Source organism: Abramis brama (assembly GCF_963993115.1).
Source record: "Abramis brama genome assembly, chromosome: 1".
Taxonomy (NCBI): Eukaryota; Metazoa; Chordata; class Actinopteri; order Cypriniformes; family Leuciscidae; genus Abramis; species Abramis brama.
The window spans coordinates 43,375,454-43,396,448 of record NC_139963.1 but is presented as its reverse complement, the minus strand read 5'-3'; the positions used below and the strand labels follow the sequence as shown (position 1 = coordinate 43,396,448).

Genomic DNA, 20,995 nt, shown 5'->3' with positions numbered 1-20,995 from the left:
GTTTTTGTGGTTTATTTGTGATTTTTTTTGTCATTTTAAGTCCATGGGGAGTCAGTGAAATGATGATATGTATCTGAACCGTGCAGAGCTTCATCTCAAGTATCTGTGGTGAGAAACAGCTGTGATGGATTCAGTCTGTTCTGTGATGAAGTGGAGAACACTGTGAGCCTGTGTGTGTGCACTTTGATTTCTCTGAGGGTGGATCTGACTTTGAAGACTGAGGACTTTTAATGTGGCTTTGAGGAAATGAAAGGCAGTTAAGTGTGTTCAGTGACGGCACTGATGACCGTCTCCTCCCACGTGAGGCCAGATTCCTCTGATCATTTCTCCAGATTTCTGCTGAAGTGTGCGAGGTCAGAATCAGAGATGAGCTTGTTTGTTTTCTGATATGAAATCTCAGTTGACCTTGTTTATCATTATTAATACATGTTCCTGGTGTTTTTGTGCACAAATTATCAGTGTTATTGCTAAGGGGGAAAAGCTGCAATCATTAATCAAAATATAATGATTTTCTTTACATCTTTTGTTCTTAATTAGATATCAAAATTACTAAAATACAACATAATATTCTAAAACTCAGTTAATACTACTATTAAATTATTATTAACCTATTTTTTTAAGTTAATATTTTTTTCACTTTTTAAAACATTTTATAATATACTTTTATATATATTTTAAATGTAACTTCTAATAGTTAACTTTTTAATAATAAATGTTATATTATTTGAATAACAAATGTTAGTATGAATATTAATATCATTATCATATCACCAATAATAATCTTACATTAAAATTATATAATCCAAATATTAAAATTAAGGTTTGTATTTTAAAATATTGATTTTCAGTATATATATATATATTTTTATTTATATTTTAATTTAACTTCTAATATAATTTTTTTTATTAAGAAATGCTATATTATTTTAATATAAAAATGTAACTATTAATATTATTATCAATATCAATATCATAACACCAATAATCATCTTTAAATTATATTATCCAAATATTATAATTAAGGTTTGCATTTTAAAATATTGATTTTCAGTATAATTTTATTTATTTATATTTTAATTTAACTTCTAATATTACATTTTTATTAAGAAATGCTATATTATTTTAATATAAAAATTTAACTATTAATATTATTATCAATATCAATATCATAACACCAATAATCATCTTAAATTTAAATTCTATTATCCAAATATTAAAATTAAGGTTTGCATTTTAAAATATTTCTTTTCAATTTCAAAATTAATTATTTTTATTTAACTTCTAACATTACATTTTTTTATTTTTTTATTAAGAAATGCTATATTATTTTAATATAAAAATGTAACTATTAATATTAATATAAATATCATAACACCAATAATAATCATAAATTTAAATTCTATGATCCAAATATTAAAATTAAGGCTTGGACTTTGAAATATTGGTTTTAAATATAAAAGAAATGAAAGATTTATATATAATAAATGTTAATAATAATATTCTTGTCCATTTAAAAAAAATAATAATAATTTTTTACTGTGCTTTAGTCCACTTAAAGGAGTCTGAATTTGGTTTTTAAAAGAGTACTTAGGACTAAAAACACAAGTAGATTTGAAGTAGTGACAGCTGAATTACTGCACACTTGCTACACTGTTATATGTAATTAATTATTTGATTGAGGTTTGTCACACTGTCCTTCTCAATGTAAACTTTCTGTTCCCTGTTGCCTTGTACGTTTTGCAAGAGGCTAATATCAGTCCCCCCCCCCCCGGCCCCTGCGTCCCCGCGTCCCGTCTGAGACGGCTGGCAGTGGCAGTTTCTCTCCCCACATGTGGCCAATGTTCTGTCCCAGTCCTGAGGTCGACCGCAGCCTGGAAAACACTTCCTCAGAGCGATTCAGCACAATTAGTGTTGTGGCAAAATAATGAGAGCCTGTCTTCCTCTTCACTGCTGTTTTATTTTACACTGATCCATTAGGTTTCACACATTTAAAGCAGCTCGGGATGAATATCACTAATGGGTGATTCTTCAACTAGAAGATTTTTTGTTTTGTTTTGAACGACAGAATATAATATTGTCGTTTTTTTTTAAAAAATCTAATTTTTTTTATATTTATTTATATAAATTCTATTCATTTATTTATATACATTTTATTTATATTAATTTAAATGTATTTATTTATATTAATTTAAATTTATTTTGTTTATTTAATTTAATTTGTTATTGCATTTCATTTTATTGCATCACTTTCCTAATTCTGCACTTCTAGCACAAAAAGTAAAAAGCCTTGTTTTTTTGGCTAGTCACATTCAGACTTAACAAATGTTAAGAAACTGTCAATTTTTTTTTAGCTGATGAATTACCCCAGTCTTCTGTGTTCCTGTCTGATCTGGAAACCTGGTCTTGGCTCTTCATGTACACCAGTATGTGATGTGTTGTTTAAATCCAGACTAGTTATCAGTTTTGTCAGTTTTACCATTTTCATCTCCCCGAGTGGCTACTTGAGAGTTATATGAGAATGTTGTGTTGCAATTTTCCCTTTTTAAAAGTGTTTTTAGTCACATATACATTGCCTTAACAGATGCTGCCTTTAGTACGCCAATGAAAATTAATGCTGCGGCGGTCGGTGGTTTTTCATGACTCGATATGACTTTCAACGACTTGGCGTTTGCGATCACTAATGCTTTTTGCACCGTGACGTTTTTCCCAGCAATCACAGGACCCGGATTAAGTTACGTTTAAGTGAGCGAGTGCGTCAGGCCCCGCTGCCCCGAACACACTGGCCTCCTCTTGGCTCGCACGTACATCCTGATTCGATGCTTGTTCCGGAAACACAGCTTTTAAATAAAACCATGACTACTTTTCAAAGGTTGATGCTGAAATCCTCAAGTTACTGGTTCCGTTTAAGGGTAGCACTTGTGACGTGTTAGCTGCGTGTGTGTGTGTGTGTTTGTGGGTTATCTTACCACACAACCTGCGATGGACTATTTCTGAAAACGCCTCGTCAGCCTACGTGCGAATGGCACACGTCTGTGCTAACAGAGTAGACTTTCCCACCGGTGTTGGTTATCAGAGAAGGTTCATGAACGCTAATCATCCACTTTATTAGGTCATTTAAAAGAAGCAAACAGAATTTGTTCTCTGATTATGTTCATTGAACATATGTTTACATTATATGTAACCATATTGGTTATGAGCCCTGGTGCAGCATATGATGTGGTGTAGAGATCTTCAGGAAGTGAGCGAGGCTGCAGGAGTTGTTTTGAAGACGAGTGCCAGCCACTGTAAGTCAACACCGGTGAGAAAGAACCTCAGCGAGTCAACGTCTGTTCAACCTCCGTCTTTCTCTCTGTATTTTTAGCCTCCTTCGCAGGAGTCACAGAGCTAGTTAGACGACAAGCCTTCTACCGGCTGATCAAGATCATGTCTTAACCCACGATAGATGGGTGGGTAGATGGATAGCTAGATAGATGGGTAAACAAACAGGTGGGTGGGGAGGTATGTAAGTAGATGGGTATATATGTGTTAGATATAGGTAGATAGATAGATATATGGGTAGACAGATGATATGGTGGGTAAATAGGTAGATGGGTGGGTAGATGGATACATAGATGGGTAGGTAGGTAGATAGATGGTAGATGGGTAGATATATAGATAAGTAGATAGGTGGGTAAATAGGTAGAAAGATGGGTAGGCAGATAGATAGATAGATAGATAGATAGATAGATAGATAGATAGATAGATAGATAGATAGATAGATAGATAGATAGATAGATAGATAGATAGATAGATAGATGGGTAGGTAGATGGGTAGGTAGATAAATGGTAGATGGGTAGACGGATAGATGAGTAGATAGATGGGTAGATGGGTAGATAGATAGATGGGTGGGTAGGTAGGTAGATAGATGGTAGATGGATAGATAGATAGATAGATAGATAGATAGATAGATAGATAGATAGATAGATAGATAGATAGATAGATAGATAGATAGATAGATAGATAGATAGATAGATGAGTAGATAGGCAGGTAAATAAGATGATGGGTATAGATAGATGGGTAGGTAGGTAGATAGATGGTAGAAGGGTAGAGATGAGTAGATAGGTGGGTAAATAAGTAGATAGATGGGTAGATAGATTGGTAGATAAGTAGATGGGTAAATAGATGGGTGGACATATGAGTGGGAAGATAGATGAGTGGGTAAATAGGTAGATAGATGGGTAGATAAATATATGGGTAGATTGGATGGGTAGATAGATGGATGGGTTGGTTGGTTGGTAGATGGATGGGTAGGTGGACATGGGTAGATAGATTGGTAGGTAGATAGATAGATGGATGGATAGATAAGTAGATAGGTAAGTAGATAGATGGGTAAGTGGATATATGGGTAGATAGGTATAGATAAATGGGTATATTGAACAGATATATGGGTAGATAGTATGATGGGTAGATATATGGGTAGATAGTTAGGTAGAAAGAGTGCAGACCTTTAATCCTTTTAAACATTGGTAGGTAGATATATAGGTTGTCATAAAGATATAGATACTGTAGGTGGGGAGGTAGATATAAAAAATAAATGCGAGTAGATGTGTTATAGGTCAATAGGTGAGTAGATAGACAGACAGTAGGTACAGTGGGTAGATATGTAGTTGTGTATACGTGGCTCGGTAATTATGGGAAGTGAATATCTCAGTAATAGTTGTGGTTAGGCCTCTCTCTCATTCTGTTACTGATTTCATTTCCATCGCTCTTTCTGCACCTCATAGTCAAACTTTTCCATTTCCATATATTCTTTCTCTTCTGTCTTTTTGGGAATGCTTGTTTGATCTGTCCCGCACTCCATTTTTCCTCTCTTTTTGATTTCCCCATCTGTCAGATTTCTCCCGATGCCTGTGTGTGTGTGTCAGCAGGCAGTGACGTGTGTGTGGTGAGCACTGGTTATGTGGTGATCAGTCTCGAAGGAAGAGCACAGTTCACAAATTGAGCCCTGTGTCAGTCAGAGACTGCAGACCTTTAATCCACACAAGATGGCTTTCAAAATAGTCCACAAGAGGCTATTGATATAAACTCGCAATTCTGAGGAAAAAGTTTGAATTGTGAGATAAAAACTCGCAATTATCTTTTTTGTTTTTTATCCAGTCTTTTTCCCCTTCAGGATTTAACTTTAAAACTCGCAATTGTGAGAATAAAAAAAGTCATAATTGAGAGTTAAAAAGTCACAATTATCTTTTAAATATGTACATTTAGCTGTTTTTTCCTCAGTTATAAGCAAATACAATTTCTCTCACGTCTAAAATAATTTATTCAGAAGTTTTCAGAACTCCTTTTTTCTACTAAGGCTATTTTCATAGCTAATATTTTGTGTTAAAGTCCCCCTGTGGTGAAAATCAAGCTTTTAATGTTGTTTGTGTGTCTATGTGGTGTTTTTAATATGCTTTAAGACAAACCATGTGCAAATTCATAAGTCAACACCATTGCTGAGTATTATTATTGCTGAGTCTCAAAAACACGGTTTGAAATCGCTGGTGTTTCTGACGTCACAAACTACCTTGTAACCAATCGGATCAACGTGTGATCGTCAACGAGTGGCTCTCTGAGCTGGAGTGAGTGAGTGGAGGCGGGGCTCATTTGCATATTCATAGAACCGCGTATACTAAATAAATACAAAATGATTGTAATAAATAATTTTTAAATAGTTTGTCTGTTTCCCCTCTTAGTTTAGATTATAGTTGTTAAAAATGTCATTATTTTTTTTGATTTGCATATTTTAATATTGAAAATGGGCCTGGGATGTGGATGTAAAAGCAAAAAAGAAATGAAGGCATGGTAGAACGTTTCCGAAACAGTTTTAATGTGACCTTGTTGTTTGTAATAAACATCCGCCCCTGGGACACAAAAGTGCCGAATCTGAAGAAACACCCTTCATCAAAATGCAAACTCATGGGAAATGGAGTCATCCAAGAGATGGAAAGTTTTTTGCTTCATTTTATCAGTGTTTTTTTTTTTTTTTTTTTTTTTTTTTTTTTTTAACCAGACATTTAAATTTTTTCGAATAACTCAAATATATAAAATAACTCTCCAATCCACATTGTTGCTCCTGTGTCCTACATTAGTCTGTTCATTTCACACATCTCGACACTCGAGGTGATAGTACGTTTCATTTCTTCATTTCAAGCAAATTTATTACTCCATTTGAAATATTCCTGGCTGGTACGGTTTATGAAAATACACAGTGATGCACGTGGCACGCTATTCTCAGTAAGTGCGTATGCAAATATGAGTTTCTAGTTTCTACAGTATTCATTTTCCTAGCTGACATAAATCAGCATAATAATGTATTTTCATAATGTGAATTTTCATCTCCAGTTTAGCGTTTGAATGGACTGGTTTGGCCCCTCGGTCCGTCTAGCTGTCTGGTGGGTTTGGCTCCTGGGATTCACCGTTCATCTCTCTGGGATGATGATTATCCAGAAGTCTTTCCTTTTGGTTTTCTCTTTTCCGCTGTCCCATCTTCATTTACTGTACGTTTATTCTCTCTGTCCTAATCCTAAGTTCATTGATATTTGAATCAGTGTCAGTATAAAGGTGAAATATGTTTCTGGAAGAGACTTTCTGACTTTGTGAGTTTTCTATTTGTTATTTTATATGTAGCATGTATTGCTCATTGTTAATGTTAGTTACTGTTAATGTTAGTTAAGTTAGGGGCCTTATTTTAAAGTTTTACCAAACTAAAAGATAAAAGTTTTTTTAATTGTATTTATACTATTTAACAACTTTTTGTCATATGAACAACCTTATGCTGAATCTAAGTGCATATAACACAGTTGAAGTTTCAAGCTTGCTCATTGTGAATTTGATATGATGAATCTAATGGCTTTATATTCAGTGAGTAAAAAATACCATCTAGATCTATCTATCTATCTATCTATCTATCTATCTATCTATCTATCTATCTATCTATCTATCTATCTATCTATCTATCTATCTATCTATCTATCTATCTATCTATCTATCTATCTATGTCTATTGTTCTTTCTGTCTGTCTGTCTGTCTTTCTATCGTTTTCTGTCTGTCTGTCTGTTGTTCTATCTGTCTATCTGTCTGTCTGTCTGTCTGTCTTTCTTTCTATCATTCTCTCTGTCTGAGGCTTACGACACAAGTGGATGCTTTCACAGCAGTTTGCTGTAGTTTCTGGTGTTCCCGGAAAGACTTCCAGTCAATCCGTCACGCTTTCTGATTCTGTGCCATTTTTCTTGATGCTGTAGTTTTGATTGGGACAAATAGCAGTGGACAGCAGGAATATGGTTTTAATCAGCACAGCAGGGAAAGAGTAGTAGTAGACTGGAGAGGAAATAGAGGAATTAAATGGATGGTTTGCATTTTGTTCTTTTCCCCTCAAATTCGGTTTTCTTCGTTCCCCTACAGAGGGAAGGGGTCGCCATTACTGAAAATGGAGCTTGAGAGCAGGTTTATCCTAATTAAACAACAAACGTAGAAGTTCCACTGAAGAAAACATCAAGGACGTCTGATTAGAAGAACGAAAGAGAGACGGATGATTCAGGAGAAATAAGGCACAGGTTGAAAGGGAAGGACAATCTCAGATGCAGATCTGCACCGCAGCGAGTGACGTACACCAGACACAGCTCCCAAATCACTCCGGGACAGGAAACAGAGTCGCTTTAATCAAGACATGGATCAGGTGAATAAATCCTGTTCTGGTCATTAACCATGTCAAAGCACACGCTCGTGTTACAGCCAGAACAATAATCACATTTTCTGAGCAACACAAAAGGAGAGGTTAGGCAAAACGTCTCCATTCAGTGAGGATGAATGCTATCACGACCTCCAAAACGTTCAAAAAACACCACTCCCTTAAAATAAAGTTTAAAAAGGGGGTTTTAGCAGAAATGCCTTTGAAGAACCATTTTTTGTGAAGCACATTTATAAAAAAAAAGACTAAAGAACCCTTTTCCACTATAGAATCTTTTGTGGGATGGAAAGTTTCCATTGATGTTAAAGGTTCTTCATGGAACCTTCGATTCCAATAAGGAACCTTCGATTCCAATAAAGAACCTTTATTTTTAAGTGAATGAAAGAAGTCAATATGACTTGTGTGCTATACTAAAGAGTCTTATAAAGCAGTATACTGCAAAAAATGGCTTAATGAGTTAATTCATCTTTTTGTCTTATTTTCCTGAAAAAAAAAGAAAATTATAAATTATAAAAGACTAGGAACATTTATTAAGATCAATAGGGTTAATTTAGGTTTTTTTTGTCTACTCTGCTCTGATTGGTCAGATGACCGAGTCTGTTGTGATTGGTCTACTCTGCTCTGATTGGTCAGATGGCTCAGTCTGTTGTGATTGGTCTACTCTGCTCTGATTGGTCAGACGGTCCAGTCTGTTGTGATTGGTCTTCTCTGCTCTGATTGGTCAGATGGCTCAGTCTGTTCTGATTGGTCTACTCTGCTCTGATTGGTCAGATGGCTCAGTCTGTTGTGATTGGTCTACTCTGCTCTGATTGGTCAGATGGCTCAGTCTGTTGTGATTGGTCTACTCTGCTCTGATTGGTTAGATGACCCAGTCTGCTGTGATTGGTCTTCTCTGCTCTGATTGGTCAGATGGCTCAGTCTGTTGTGATTGGTCTACTCTGCTCTGATTGGTTAGATGACCCAGTCTGCTGTGATTGGTCTACTCTGCTCTGATTGGTCAGATGACCCAGTCTGTTGTTATTGGTCTACTCTGCTCTGATTGGTTAGATGACCCAGTCTGTTGTGATTGGTCTACTCTGCTCTGATTGGTCAGATGATCCAGTCTGCTGTGATTGGTTGACCACTTACATTGCATGTCAAAAACCAAACACCCATTACCATGTCTGAATTTCAGTTCTGGATCTTCCTCAGCACTTTATACTTAGTGATGCAAACAGTAATGATGCCATCGGTTTTACCGTATCAATTTGAGTGCGAGTCCTCATCCTTTGGAAGTGCATGCAAAGTGGATTTTGCAGCATAGAAAAAAACACATCTTCTCAACATGTCAATTACACGAACCAAACTCTTCCAGTCTCAGCTACATCTACAGTGTTTGAGGGTCAAAGTAGACGTTGTTCACGGGCAGTCAATGAAGACCACACGCTACAAATCTGTTACGAGCTTACATAGGTTTGTGCAGGAAGTAAGACTGTAATTGCTGATTTCAGGCAGTTCTTTTTTTGGGAGACAAACATTATTCACTACATGAAAGGTCATATTCTAAAAAGCATAATAGGGGCACCTTAAAAACAGGGGATCTATTTAGCACCAAAACAGGTATACTACTGTTACATATAAAACAACTCTAATCTGGTAACATTTAGAAGCATTTTTCTTAAGCAAACCAGCAGAAATGGGTTGTTAAGTAACCTCACGCTGAGTCACTTTGTCAGAGGGCAGCAGCAGCATCAATGACAGATGTGAAATGCAACTGGAAAAGCAATGAAAGAAGTGAGATGGTTACACAGAGGGGAAAATATGAAATCGCACTAAATTTTTTGAGGCCTGCTGCTCACTGATCTCTCTGCCACAAGCGTATGAAGTGCAGGAGAAGAAGGGAAGTATAAATTGCTCCCACATGTGCTGGTAGACACCTGATAGTCCTCTCGGTGGGTGGATGGACATTCTCTGTCAGTGACACAGCTGCGTTCTCTGTCTGTTTAACCTCGCAGCGCAAAAAGCCGTTCAGCAGGGCTTCAGGTTGTTTTGGTTGGGAGAGAAACTCTACATAAATCCCCGCTCGGCCAGGAGCTGACTTTGAGCTTTGGGTTTCTCCTGGTGCTTAGGTGTTTTTCAGTGTTATTTTTATCATCTCAGGTATTTTCTCAAATAGGTCTCTCTTTGCCATGTGGCTACGTGGGTTTTATTTGATCTTCGCTCGTTCCTCAGCTTAAGAAAACACGGCACTCTCAGAACCTATCACTGTTTCCTTAAAAAATATAAAGCTGCACAAATACAAAGTTCTGTCACGAAACTCAAGATGGTGCAGGCTCATAAGTCCTTAACCCAGTCTGCTTGCAATTACATCATTCTCTAAACGCACAGCTGACTGGTTCCTGCTGGATTGGTAACCAGTGAGCTCGCAGCTCAACATTCAAATTTTTGCCTATTGTTTGCTGTAGAAGTGCAGCGCCCTTTCAGAAACCCTCCACCTTCCCCAGCTCCACCTGTGTAGATCTGTACGTTTTACAAGAAAATACTATTTCACTTTTTCTACTTCAATATTTCATGTTTAATTCAATGTGTTGCTATAGGACATAGATATGTATATGTAGATTTCACATTTGACCGCTGACCGGACGGCTTATGTATAGTGGCCCATAGAAACAGCCTCTAATGAGGTATCTGTGTATATATATGTCTATTGATTTAGGCTATGTGTTCTTGTTGCGATCTGTCCGTGAGCTTTGACGAATGCGAGGTCTGATGGTGCCATTCAGGACAGACCCGATATACGCGCTGTCTTGCAAGTCGTTTTGGAAAGAACTCAGGAACTTGATGAGAAATGCGACTAAACATCTTAGCAGACTGCGTATATAACATCATGATTGATTGATTCCTGTTGTGTTATTGACATCATCTCTGTTAAGCACATGTGAGGGAGATGATAGTTTACCACACGTGCACGCACACGCTCAAGGCACGCTTGTGGGCCTCACACACCCTTCACACGACCACTGTTTATTTGGTGCATAAAGCCAAGCTGGATGATAAATAATTCTTTCTCCTCCTGACCGCAGCTGCAGAAACACTCCCGACTAGCGCTGATGACATCATCGTCCAAGATCTTCATCTGCTAAACATCTTACAGTTGCATTTATGTTTATATTAGTAGCAGGTACATTCTTACCCTTGCATTTTACAGCATTCAGATCAGGATAAGTCTGTAAGACTGTGACGTCGCCTTTATGTGCCATTCCATATATACAGTATATAACGCCACTTTACACCTCATATGAACATTCATTTATGCAACAGGCTGGCATTAATTATTTACTCTGTACCACAAGATAAACACTTGTGCATGTGGTAACAGACATTTTTCAGGGTTTCTTTCTGTAAAGAACCTCCTTACGATTAAGTATTCATGCTTGAAGCAGCCTAAGCTAACATTAATACACTAGTAGTAAAAAAAAATTACTTGAGAAGCAACACTGCACAAGATATTAAGACTTGTTTTAATAGATTGAATATTGCATATAAGTGTGTTATTAGTTCTAGAATCTAGATTAAAGAGATTTAAGAACTTGTCTAAGTGAAAGAAAATGTGCATCACGGTTATTAAACTTAATATTTAATTACATTTAATAAGTTTACTATTAAACTTAATTAAATATTAAGTTTAATTAAACTTTCATTTAGTTTAACTTGATGTACTAAAATAACTAAAACTGAAATATAAAAGAATAAAAACTGTATAGACATATTTACAAAAAAAACCCCTAAAAACTAAAGAAAATGACTAAAACTATAACAAAAAAATAAATGAAACCATAAAATATAAATATAAAAACAAAACAATTTTTTTAACAAAAACTATAATAGATGATGATATGATATTAAATGATATTAAATATATTAATATATTAAATGATAATAATGATATTAAATGATATTAAAATAACACTAATGTGCATGTACAAAAACCCTGATATCGCAGATGGCAAATATAGCATCAAATACTGTAGGATTATTAGGAACACCTGTTCAATTTCTCATTAATGCAATTATCTAATCAACCAATCACATGGCAGTTGCTTCAATGCATTTAGGGGTGTGGTCCTGGTCAAGACAATCTCCTGAACTCCAAACTGAATGTCAGAATGGGAAAGAAAGGTGATTTAAGCAATTTTGAGCGTGGCATGGTTGTTGGTGCCAGACGGGCCGGTCTGAGTATTTCACAATCTGCTCAGTTACTGGGATTTTCACGCACAACCATTTCTAGGGTTTACAAAGAATGGTGTAAAAAGGGAAAAACATCCAGTATGCGGCAGTCATGTGGGCGAAAATGCCTTGTTGATGCTAGAGGTCAGAGGAGAATGGGCCGACTGATTCAAGCTGATAGAAGAGCAACTTTGACTGAAATAACCACTCGTTACAACCAAGGTATGCAGCAAAGCATTTGTGAAGCCACAACACGCACAACCTTGCCTGGTCTGATGAGTCTCGATTTCTGTTGAGACATTCAGATGGTAGAGTCAGAATTTGGCGTAAACCGAATGAGAACATGGATCCATCATGCCTTGTTACCACTGTGCAGGCTAGTGGTGGTGGTGTAATGGTGCGGGGGATGTTTTCTTGGCACACTTTAGGCCCCTTAGTGCCAATTGGGCATCGTTTAAATGACCTACCTGAGCATTGTTTCTGACCATGTCCATCCCTTTATGACCACCATGTGCCCATCTTCTGATGGCTACTTCCAGCAGGATAATGCACCATGTCACAAAGCTCGAATCATTTCAAATTGGTTTCTTGAACATGACAATGAGTTCACTGTACTAAAATGGCCCCCACAGTCACCAGATCTCAACCCAATAGAGCATCTTTGGGATGTGGTGGAGCGGGAGCTTTGTGCCCTGGATGTGCATCCCACAAATCTCCATCAACTGCAAGATGCTATCCTATCAATATGGGCCAACATTTCTAAAGAATGCTTTCAGCACCTTGTTGAATCAATGCCACGTAGAATTAAGGCAGTTCTGAAGGCGAAAGGGGGTCAAACACAGTATTAGTATGGTGTTCCTAATAATCCTTTAGGTGAGTGTGTGTGTGTGTGTATATATATATATATATATATATATATATATATATATATATATATATATATATATATATATATATATATATATATAGTTCAGTATAATTCACTTGATCAGCGACTGAATTTACTTCTGAATGATAAACATACTTGATGATAAATGTAAAATGATCTGGCGTTATCGGTCACCTCAGTGTGTTTTTATTTCCAATCATGGGTTCATTTGTTGCTCAGTCGTTATATTTGGCTGGAAGAATGTGGATTTGAAGCGGTGGAGCGTGAGTCAGCTCAATATACAATCCTCCGCTGAGTTTATTCATTTTTCCTGAACGCTGGAGTGAAACTCTGTGCCAGCAGTTTCTTTCAGGACGAGTCTTGCCAGTGTTTGTTCAAAGCATTGCAAACACATTGTTGCTAGTCGTACAAAAGCCTGGCCAAGATGAGTTCACCGAAGGAGGACGAGAAGGACAAAAGGGAAAGGAGGGGTAACGGAGAGAGAAAGAAAGGTTGAGAGTTCACTCAGGCTGATGGATGTGTGTGTTCTCAGCCATATATCTGCAGACAACAGACTCAAATCGCAGACTAGGGACTCGTGCCTCGTCTGTTGTCTTCATCTGCTGTTCCTTCTCACTTTCTTCCACCTGTGATTTGTCGCTCATTGGGGTTCATGCTCATATTCTCAGGATGTATGATTTTAAAAGTCTGTCTGATAACTGCGAAATAGCAAATATTAAGTGAATTTAGACATCACAACATTATAATGTACAGAATAAAAATGGATTCTTATGAATTCATGCTGATTAAATCTATTCTGAGAGTTTAATTTTTTATTTTTTTTATATACCTGTATTTTTTTTATAAGAATGGAATATAGGCTTAGTCTTGGCGGAATAGATCTTTATGCTGTTATGCTTATCTGCTGAAACATGCACATAAATACGGTGAATAGAACGTGAGCTGCTGCAAGGAAAGTGTGGAGAAACCCCTAGCAGATCTAGCTAGGCAGGTGGTGCTGGGGAAGGAGGAGGGCTAGGAAAAATCTCATGTTGCACTGCAATGAGTTGAGCGGATGTAAATAAATAGGTGACGTAGATAGAACAAACAGATCGATTGGCTGAAGCGGTCAGCTTTAATAGTTTAAGTGCGTGTCGCAATTGTCACATAAGCATGCACAATTATATTAAAATATTCAAAAGAATACCAATAAATGTACCGTATACATGTATTTTTTATTTGTAAGTATATAGTTTGCACAAATTACCACAATTTTTACATTTAGACACTCTCTTAAAGATATTATTTTTTTAAACGCTAATAATTTAATAAAATTTAAATGTAATCTTTAGCAAAATGATCATGCATTTTTCACATTTGTGTATTATAACTTGATGCCTACATTCTTTTATTGGATTTAATAAGTGCTTATTTACATTAAAATAGAATAGTAAAACAACATGTTATCGACATTAACCTATTCTTTTTTAGCACTTATCTGCCATACAATGAAAATAATTCTGATTTACAACATTTAACAGTGTTATTAAATTGGTGTTTTTAAAGATTAACTTTAAGCGAGCGTTAGATGATGGCGAAAGAAACGATCATGCATAGTTAAATATCCAATATTCACCAACACAATAAATTAAATGATCTCTTACATGTATATCGTCCGACAACTGATATGATACTGCGTATATTGTGCGTCCCTAATTCTCACTGCTCATGATGCATAGCCAGTTAAACAATGTGCAAAGTGCATCTTGTGTATCAAGCAATAAAAAAGTCCTATCAGTTGTTCATTGTAAGTGATTACAAACCTGACCCATGTTCTGGGATTCTTTCCCTGCACATCCTCTACCCTGAGGCTGAAGATATTTGGTCCTCATCCAGCGGACATATTTCTTCCTGGATGTGAACCAAAGATCTCCATACCTTTCAGATGAGGTCCGATAGAGCACAATATGGCCCGAGAGCTACGACCCCCTGAGGGATATATATTCAGAGACGTCTGTGCATGAGCGCTCGCTGAGAGTGCTTTTATGATCTGGGCGTGTGAACAGTTGATAGATGCCTCAGCGCTGGTCGCCTGTGAACTCCAGACCACGTCCAGATACACCAAGAGGAAGAGACACGCAGGGCGTTTCACACTAGAGAGTCCATTTGACGTCAGCGCTTCGATTGTTTAGTTGGCGTGAGCGCTTGTTTTCTGAACCACACCTGAGTCTGCTTGAGAACGAGTCGGGGTATGACAGCATTCTGGCCTAAATTGCAGAAGCTATTAAAGTTGTATATAAATCAGTTGTTATAGTTGTTATAAATCAGCTTGTATTTGCTGTACCGGTAATTGTCTTCAGGTGAGCAGATATCTGATGCAATGAATACATGCAAGTGTTGTTCTGTTTGAGTAAAGTTTTGGTAGTGAAATCAAATAGCCATTAGTAAATGTTTTTGGTTTTTCGGAGTCTTCTCTTCTTTTGTTGTTGGGGTTATTCTGTGATGCACATTACATTGGAATTAGAGCCAAATAATATGTAAACTATGATCAATGAAATGTGGGTTTAGGCCAAGCAATCAAAACGATCTTGTCTTTTAGGGTGTGTTCACACTTGGCATGTTTGGTTTGATTAAAACGAACCCTGGTGTGATCTGATTTCTCTGTTAGTTCGATTCATTTGAATAAGTGTGAAAGCTGCCATCTGAACCCTGATGCGCATCAAAAAAAACAGACCAAGACGCTGAAAAGATGAGTCTCGGTCCACTTCAAAACAAACTCTGGTGCGGTTCGACTGAAATATGAACAACACTAACCAATGACATGTAAACAAACCAAAAACGGGACCTGATGTCACAAGACAACCATAAAAAGGATGACATTTTGACAAATGACATTTTCGTCATAGTCGCGATGTTTCCCATCACTGTTTTGCCACAGGAATCAGAACCACGTCTCCTCGCTGCAGATCTTCATTTGTGTGTGTGACGGAGGGATTCCTGCTGCTGTTTTAAGTCCTTTACAAATTTTTTAAGTTCTTCACAAGTTCTCATCTGGTCAAAATACCATCATATGTAGCTACGCATATACAACAAGCTCATTTATCCCAGCGCACAGCATTGTTTTGGATGTTCGGTAAGTTCTGTTGTGAAATATACGTAATATAATCCGACCAATCAGGTTGTGAACATATCCCTATGACCCTAGGTTCGGTATCTTTAGGTTCAGTGTTAAAATGCCGATGTGAACGCCAAGTGGACTAGGACTAAATGTTTTTTTTTGTTTTTTTTGGTCTGGACCAAGCGAAACGAACTACAAGTGTGAACACACCCTTAGGGCCCTATCAACTAAGGGTGTGTTGATATCAACTTTGTTTAAATAGCAAATGCATTTGCACTCATTTGTGGGCCCATGGGCTGCTGGTCTGAAAACGAGATGTGTTCAGGTGCATTGTTGGCGCGTTGCTATTTTGAGGCAACTGAAATAACGCGCACATAACTTATGCACTTTCAATAAAAAAAATTGCGCCAATGACCAACTGAAATGGGGTCTAAAGTCAATGCCGCAATTTTTTTTATTGAAAGAGCGTGTTAGTTATGTGCGCCTATAGGCGGGTCCACAATGCGCGTACACTTTGTCCCATTGATGGTCTGCTTACGCTTTATCCTCGTGCACGAGTAGATCCATTTCCTCTCTGGAGAAGCGTTCAGTTTTTCTGCTTGCAAATTCCGTCATGTAAATAGCGAATCCGCCATGGCGCGAGTGCAACTGGCTTTTAAAGGGAATGGGAGATGAGACTCTGATTGGTTTATTGCACATTACTCCCCAAAGCACTCCCGTTACTCATGAAGAGAATAGAGACAACTCTTTTAGAGCATGCACCGGGTGCGCCGACCATTTGTCCCGTCGTTAAACTAGCAAGAGTGGTTTCGGACATACCCTAAGTGCACTTGCTCCGTGCGCTTTAGACCATGCGCTTAGATCGTTAAAATAGGGCCCTTAAAGTCTAACATTACTGAGTCTTTTGTCCAGTTTAGTTTTCCAGAGTAGGTGTTGGCGATTGAGGTCAGAATGACCGAAGTTTGAGGAAATCATTGTTATTAATGTGTGAATGTGTGTGGCGTGACTCCTCCTAAACTACAAGCGAACAGAGATAAGATTCCATTCTGATGAAATCAAGAACTGCTCGCATCCAAACTCAGATCTTCACCTCCACACCCATACTCACGCTAGTCACTCTTCAACCCATCTGATCAATACGCCAGCTTCAAAAACAAGGATTTCATCTTCGCATTAGTGACATTAGTCAGTGATCATGTCTGACTTTATCAGGCTGTTTTTCCTGTTACAGTGTGTTTAAGGTGTTTCATTGAGGAAATATCCTGTATAGTTAAAGTGTAGCGATACGTCAGGTAATAGATGATATGTTCAGTGGATAAATACAAGTTAAGATCTCACCATAGAAAATAATTCTCCACTGGTCTACTCTTGAAGTCTTTTTTTTGTAACAAGCATAAGGCAGAGGTTTGGAATTTTTTATTTTTTTGTATCTGTCATGATGTACTAAAAGGCTTGTTCAAGTATTTCAACTGCAGTTTGCGTGGTGCTCATAATAATACTTAATACAGTAAATACCTGGAATGAACCGAAAGTCAAAGTGAATACACGGATGTCCAAAATTTATTTGTGGCGTGAATGGAGAAAAAGTTCCAGCTATCAAACTTTCTTCCACTCTCGATCTCAGTCTGTGTCCGTATGTATTTTTGTGTGAGTGTGTAAACAGTTTCTCCCTCCATCACGGCTGTTTCTCAGGGATCCCTGCTTTTTTCTCTTCTCTCCTCTGTTGTGAAGTGCCACTGGCAGTAGATCAGCATCACGGTTGTTATTCCACATCATCATCTCGACAGACACCTGTACAAGACCTCGACTGATGTGTGTGATGTGAGAACTCGACCGTGGCATTTTGAGCTTTGGTTTGGGGGTCACTTCTTTGCTCGGCAGCTCTTGTGAGTTGTTTGTTGTGGGTCCATCAGGTTCAGGACTGCCCGTCTGAGATGATGAATCAGCAGCTGATGGTGATGAGATGAAGCATCGAACTGCTCTTCATTTCTATCTTTGTTCTTGGCAAACATTTGTTCTTTAGTTATTTCCCAGCGTGCCCCTGACACATTCTGAAACATTGGCGTTTGCACATGGCGTGTTGTTTTCAAAGATATGTGTTCAAAGTTCAAAGATATGCAGGCTGGATGTGTGTCGTTTGCATGAAAGAATTACGTTACTGTACCCTGCTGAAAATAACAGGGTGGCTCCATTTATTTATATATATATATATATATATATATATATATATATATATATATATATATATATATATATAGAATAGCCTAAATTTATCAGGAAAATATATTGGTATTATAGATTTAATCATTCATGCAATCATTCATTCATTCATTTATTCCTTCATTTTTTTAAATAATGGCTTAATTCATATTCATTCATGCATGTATTCATATATTCCTTCATTCATGTATTTATCTATGCCTTTATTCATTCATTCATTCATTCATGAATTCATTCATTCATTCATTCATTTATTCATGCCTTCATTCATATTCATGCACGCATTCATTCTTGTCTTCATTCAAGCATTTATTTTTTCATTCATTCATTTGTTCATTCATGCTTTCATTTATTCGAATATTTGTTCATGCCTTCATTCATTCATGTCTTACATCTATTCATTCATTTATTAATTCATTCATTCATGCATCAATGTTTCCAACTTACAATTTTGAGTTCAGTGAACACGTAAATGGTTTCTACAACTTGACTTATATTTATCCCAGAAAGAACGTTGTGTCGAACCACCATCTAGACCAGCACTAACCAGGATAAACCGGCCTGGAAACTCAAGCTAGACCCTTGGCTTTTGACCTTTCAAAGTTAATGTCTTAGTTGTGCAGAAACACACACTGCCTTTAGAAAAGCTCTGCATCAAACGCAGTCCGACATCTTTTCCCATCATTTGAACTGTTTAGCCGCTCGTGATTATGGCAGCGTTGTTATAAAAGCATCATTATGATGTTAGAGTGATTTAGCCGTCTGTCAGAGGCTGATGTCATTGACCTCACAGACAAGCCCTGATCTGCCCGCTATCACACAAAGACATCTTTAAAGGACAGGAAGAGGAGTTTTCTTTTAGGTGTCAATCGTTCAGTCATCGGGGTTCACTGCAGACCGCTGTCGGACATTTGCTTTCAACACTCTCCATTCATCTCAACCCCCAGTCTATACAAACCTCTGCTTATCTCTATATGATAAAGCAGTTTAAAAGCATTTTGCTTGATTCGTACTTGCATTTAAAATTTAGCATTAAGTGTTCATTTTGAATTCTGGCTTAAAGCATGTGGCCTATTTTATGAATATGTCATACTTTAGTTATTAGAACACTAAAAATGAGTGTTATGTCTTATGCGTCTGTCTTTGTCTCCACAGTGTGTCCAGGGTCATCAGGCTAATAGAGACTCTCGTGTACTTTGGGTCAAAAATGACAACTTGCTCACGACTGGCTTTAACCAGGTAATTTTGAAGTTTTCTACATACTTAAATGACTTTAAAAAATAAAGTTTAGTATGTTTGATGTAGATTGTAGTATCACTTCACTAATTTACTATGGGTTTTCTTGTCCAAAGTGTCAATAATAGAATGTAATGTGTAAATGCACCTGTGTTCGCAGGTGAGGCAACAGGAAGTGAGACTCTGGGACAGCAGGAAGTTGACCTCCTCTCTCAGCTCGCTGTCTTTGGCCACCTCCAATGCGTAAGTCAAAGCGCACAAGTCAAAGTTAGTGTGGCGGGATTTTAACTGCTTTTTTGTGGCTTGTGTGGGCAGAAATTGTGCAATCTGCAGGTGTATAAATGCGTCCGTTGGACAGAACAAAAGCCTTGTCTTTGAGGATATCTATGACTGCTTTTACATGCACATAGTTTATTAATCCTTCATTCTGGAGAAATTTATGTATATAGTAATGTACATAGTAATCATCACATAGCTATATAAATATAATAAACTGAGGCATGCACTTTAAATACTGAAGATGCTTTTGCCATTTCTTACAGTGCATTGTTAGTAATTTAATCAATGCATTAATTCTCATGTAAAAGCACAATAAATGGCAAAATGCAGGCCATATGTACATTGATTCATGTTCATGTCTTTTAATATTTTAATATTTAATATTCATACTACCGTTTATGATTTTTTGTGGAAAATAATTATACTTTTAAACAGCAAGGATACATTTAAATTGATTAAAAGTGACAGTAAAGACATTTATAATGTCAGTAAATGCTGTTCTTTTGAAATTTCTACATTTGATAATAATCAGAAATGTTTCTTGAGCATCAAATCATCATATCAGAATGATTTCTGAAGGACCATGTGACACTGAAGACTGGAGTAATGATGCTGAAAAAAGTCAGCTTTGAACACAGGAATAAATTACATTTTACAATATATTACAATAGAAAATAGTTATTTAAATAGTAATATATTTCACTATATTACTGTTTTTACTGTATTTTTGATCAAATAAATGCAGCCTTGGAAAATCTTACAGACTCCAAACCTTTTAACAGCAGTGCATGATGAATTCCCAATCATAATATGACCAAATATATTGTTAAAAAGTAATATAATTAGGTGCAATTTCTATAACTGAATTAGGAATATTCTTGTGCATGTGAAAGCGGTCATTGAAAGAGCTGGTTGGGGAAACCGAAGGCTTTCTCTCAATGTCGTCCCAGAGCTGGAGTTGATTTGTTGTGTGTGTCTGTACGCTGTGATTCTGATGGCCGAGGTCCAGTGGCGTGTTCACAGACGGGGCCTGTAGGAAAAGCGTGGTTTACTCGGGTCTGTTGTGGCGGCAGGTCCGCTCAGCCGTAGAGGTGTGCATGGAGCGAACGGAGTGATGATTTTCCATGCGCAAAGACACAGAGGTCATTCACTAAGAGCAATGCTTTGGTTGTGTGGTTTACACAGTGAGTCCTTAAACACCCACCTCTCCTGGTCTGACCTTATTTCCTACGGCCAGACGGATAACGGCTTCTCTGTGTGGCGACAAAATCCCCCTCATAAAGAAACCCCTTATGGTATGCGCCATTGTAGGAGATTATAGGATCCATGAATATTTCACAGGATCACAGAAGACTGTT

The 20,995-nt window shown here is 37.2% G+C and overlaps 1 protein-coding gene across 1 annotated transcript in view; it reads left to right on the top strand.

Annotated features, from left to right (window-relative positions):
- coro7 (coronin 7) overlaps positions 1–20,995 on the top strand; it is a 142,133-nt gene that overhangs the window by 40,465 nt on the left and 80,673 nt on the right. Inside the window, exons 8-9 of the mRNA XM_084129870.1 lie at positions 19,278–19,361; positions 19,519–19,601. Of these exons, the coding sequence (XP_083985996.1) occupies positions 19,278–19,361; positions 19,519–19,601 (167 nt within the window). The remainder of the gene's footprint in view (positions 1–19,277; positions 19,362–19,518; positions 19,602–20,995) is intronic.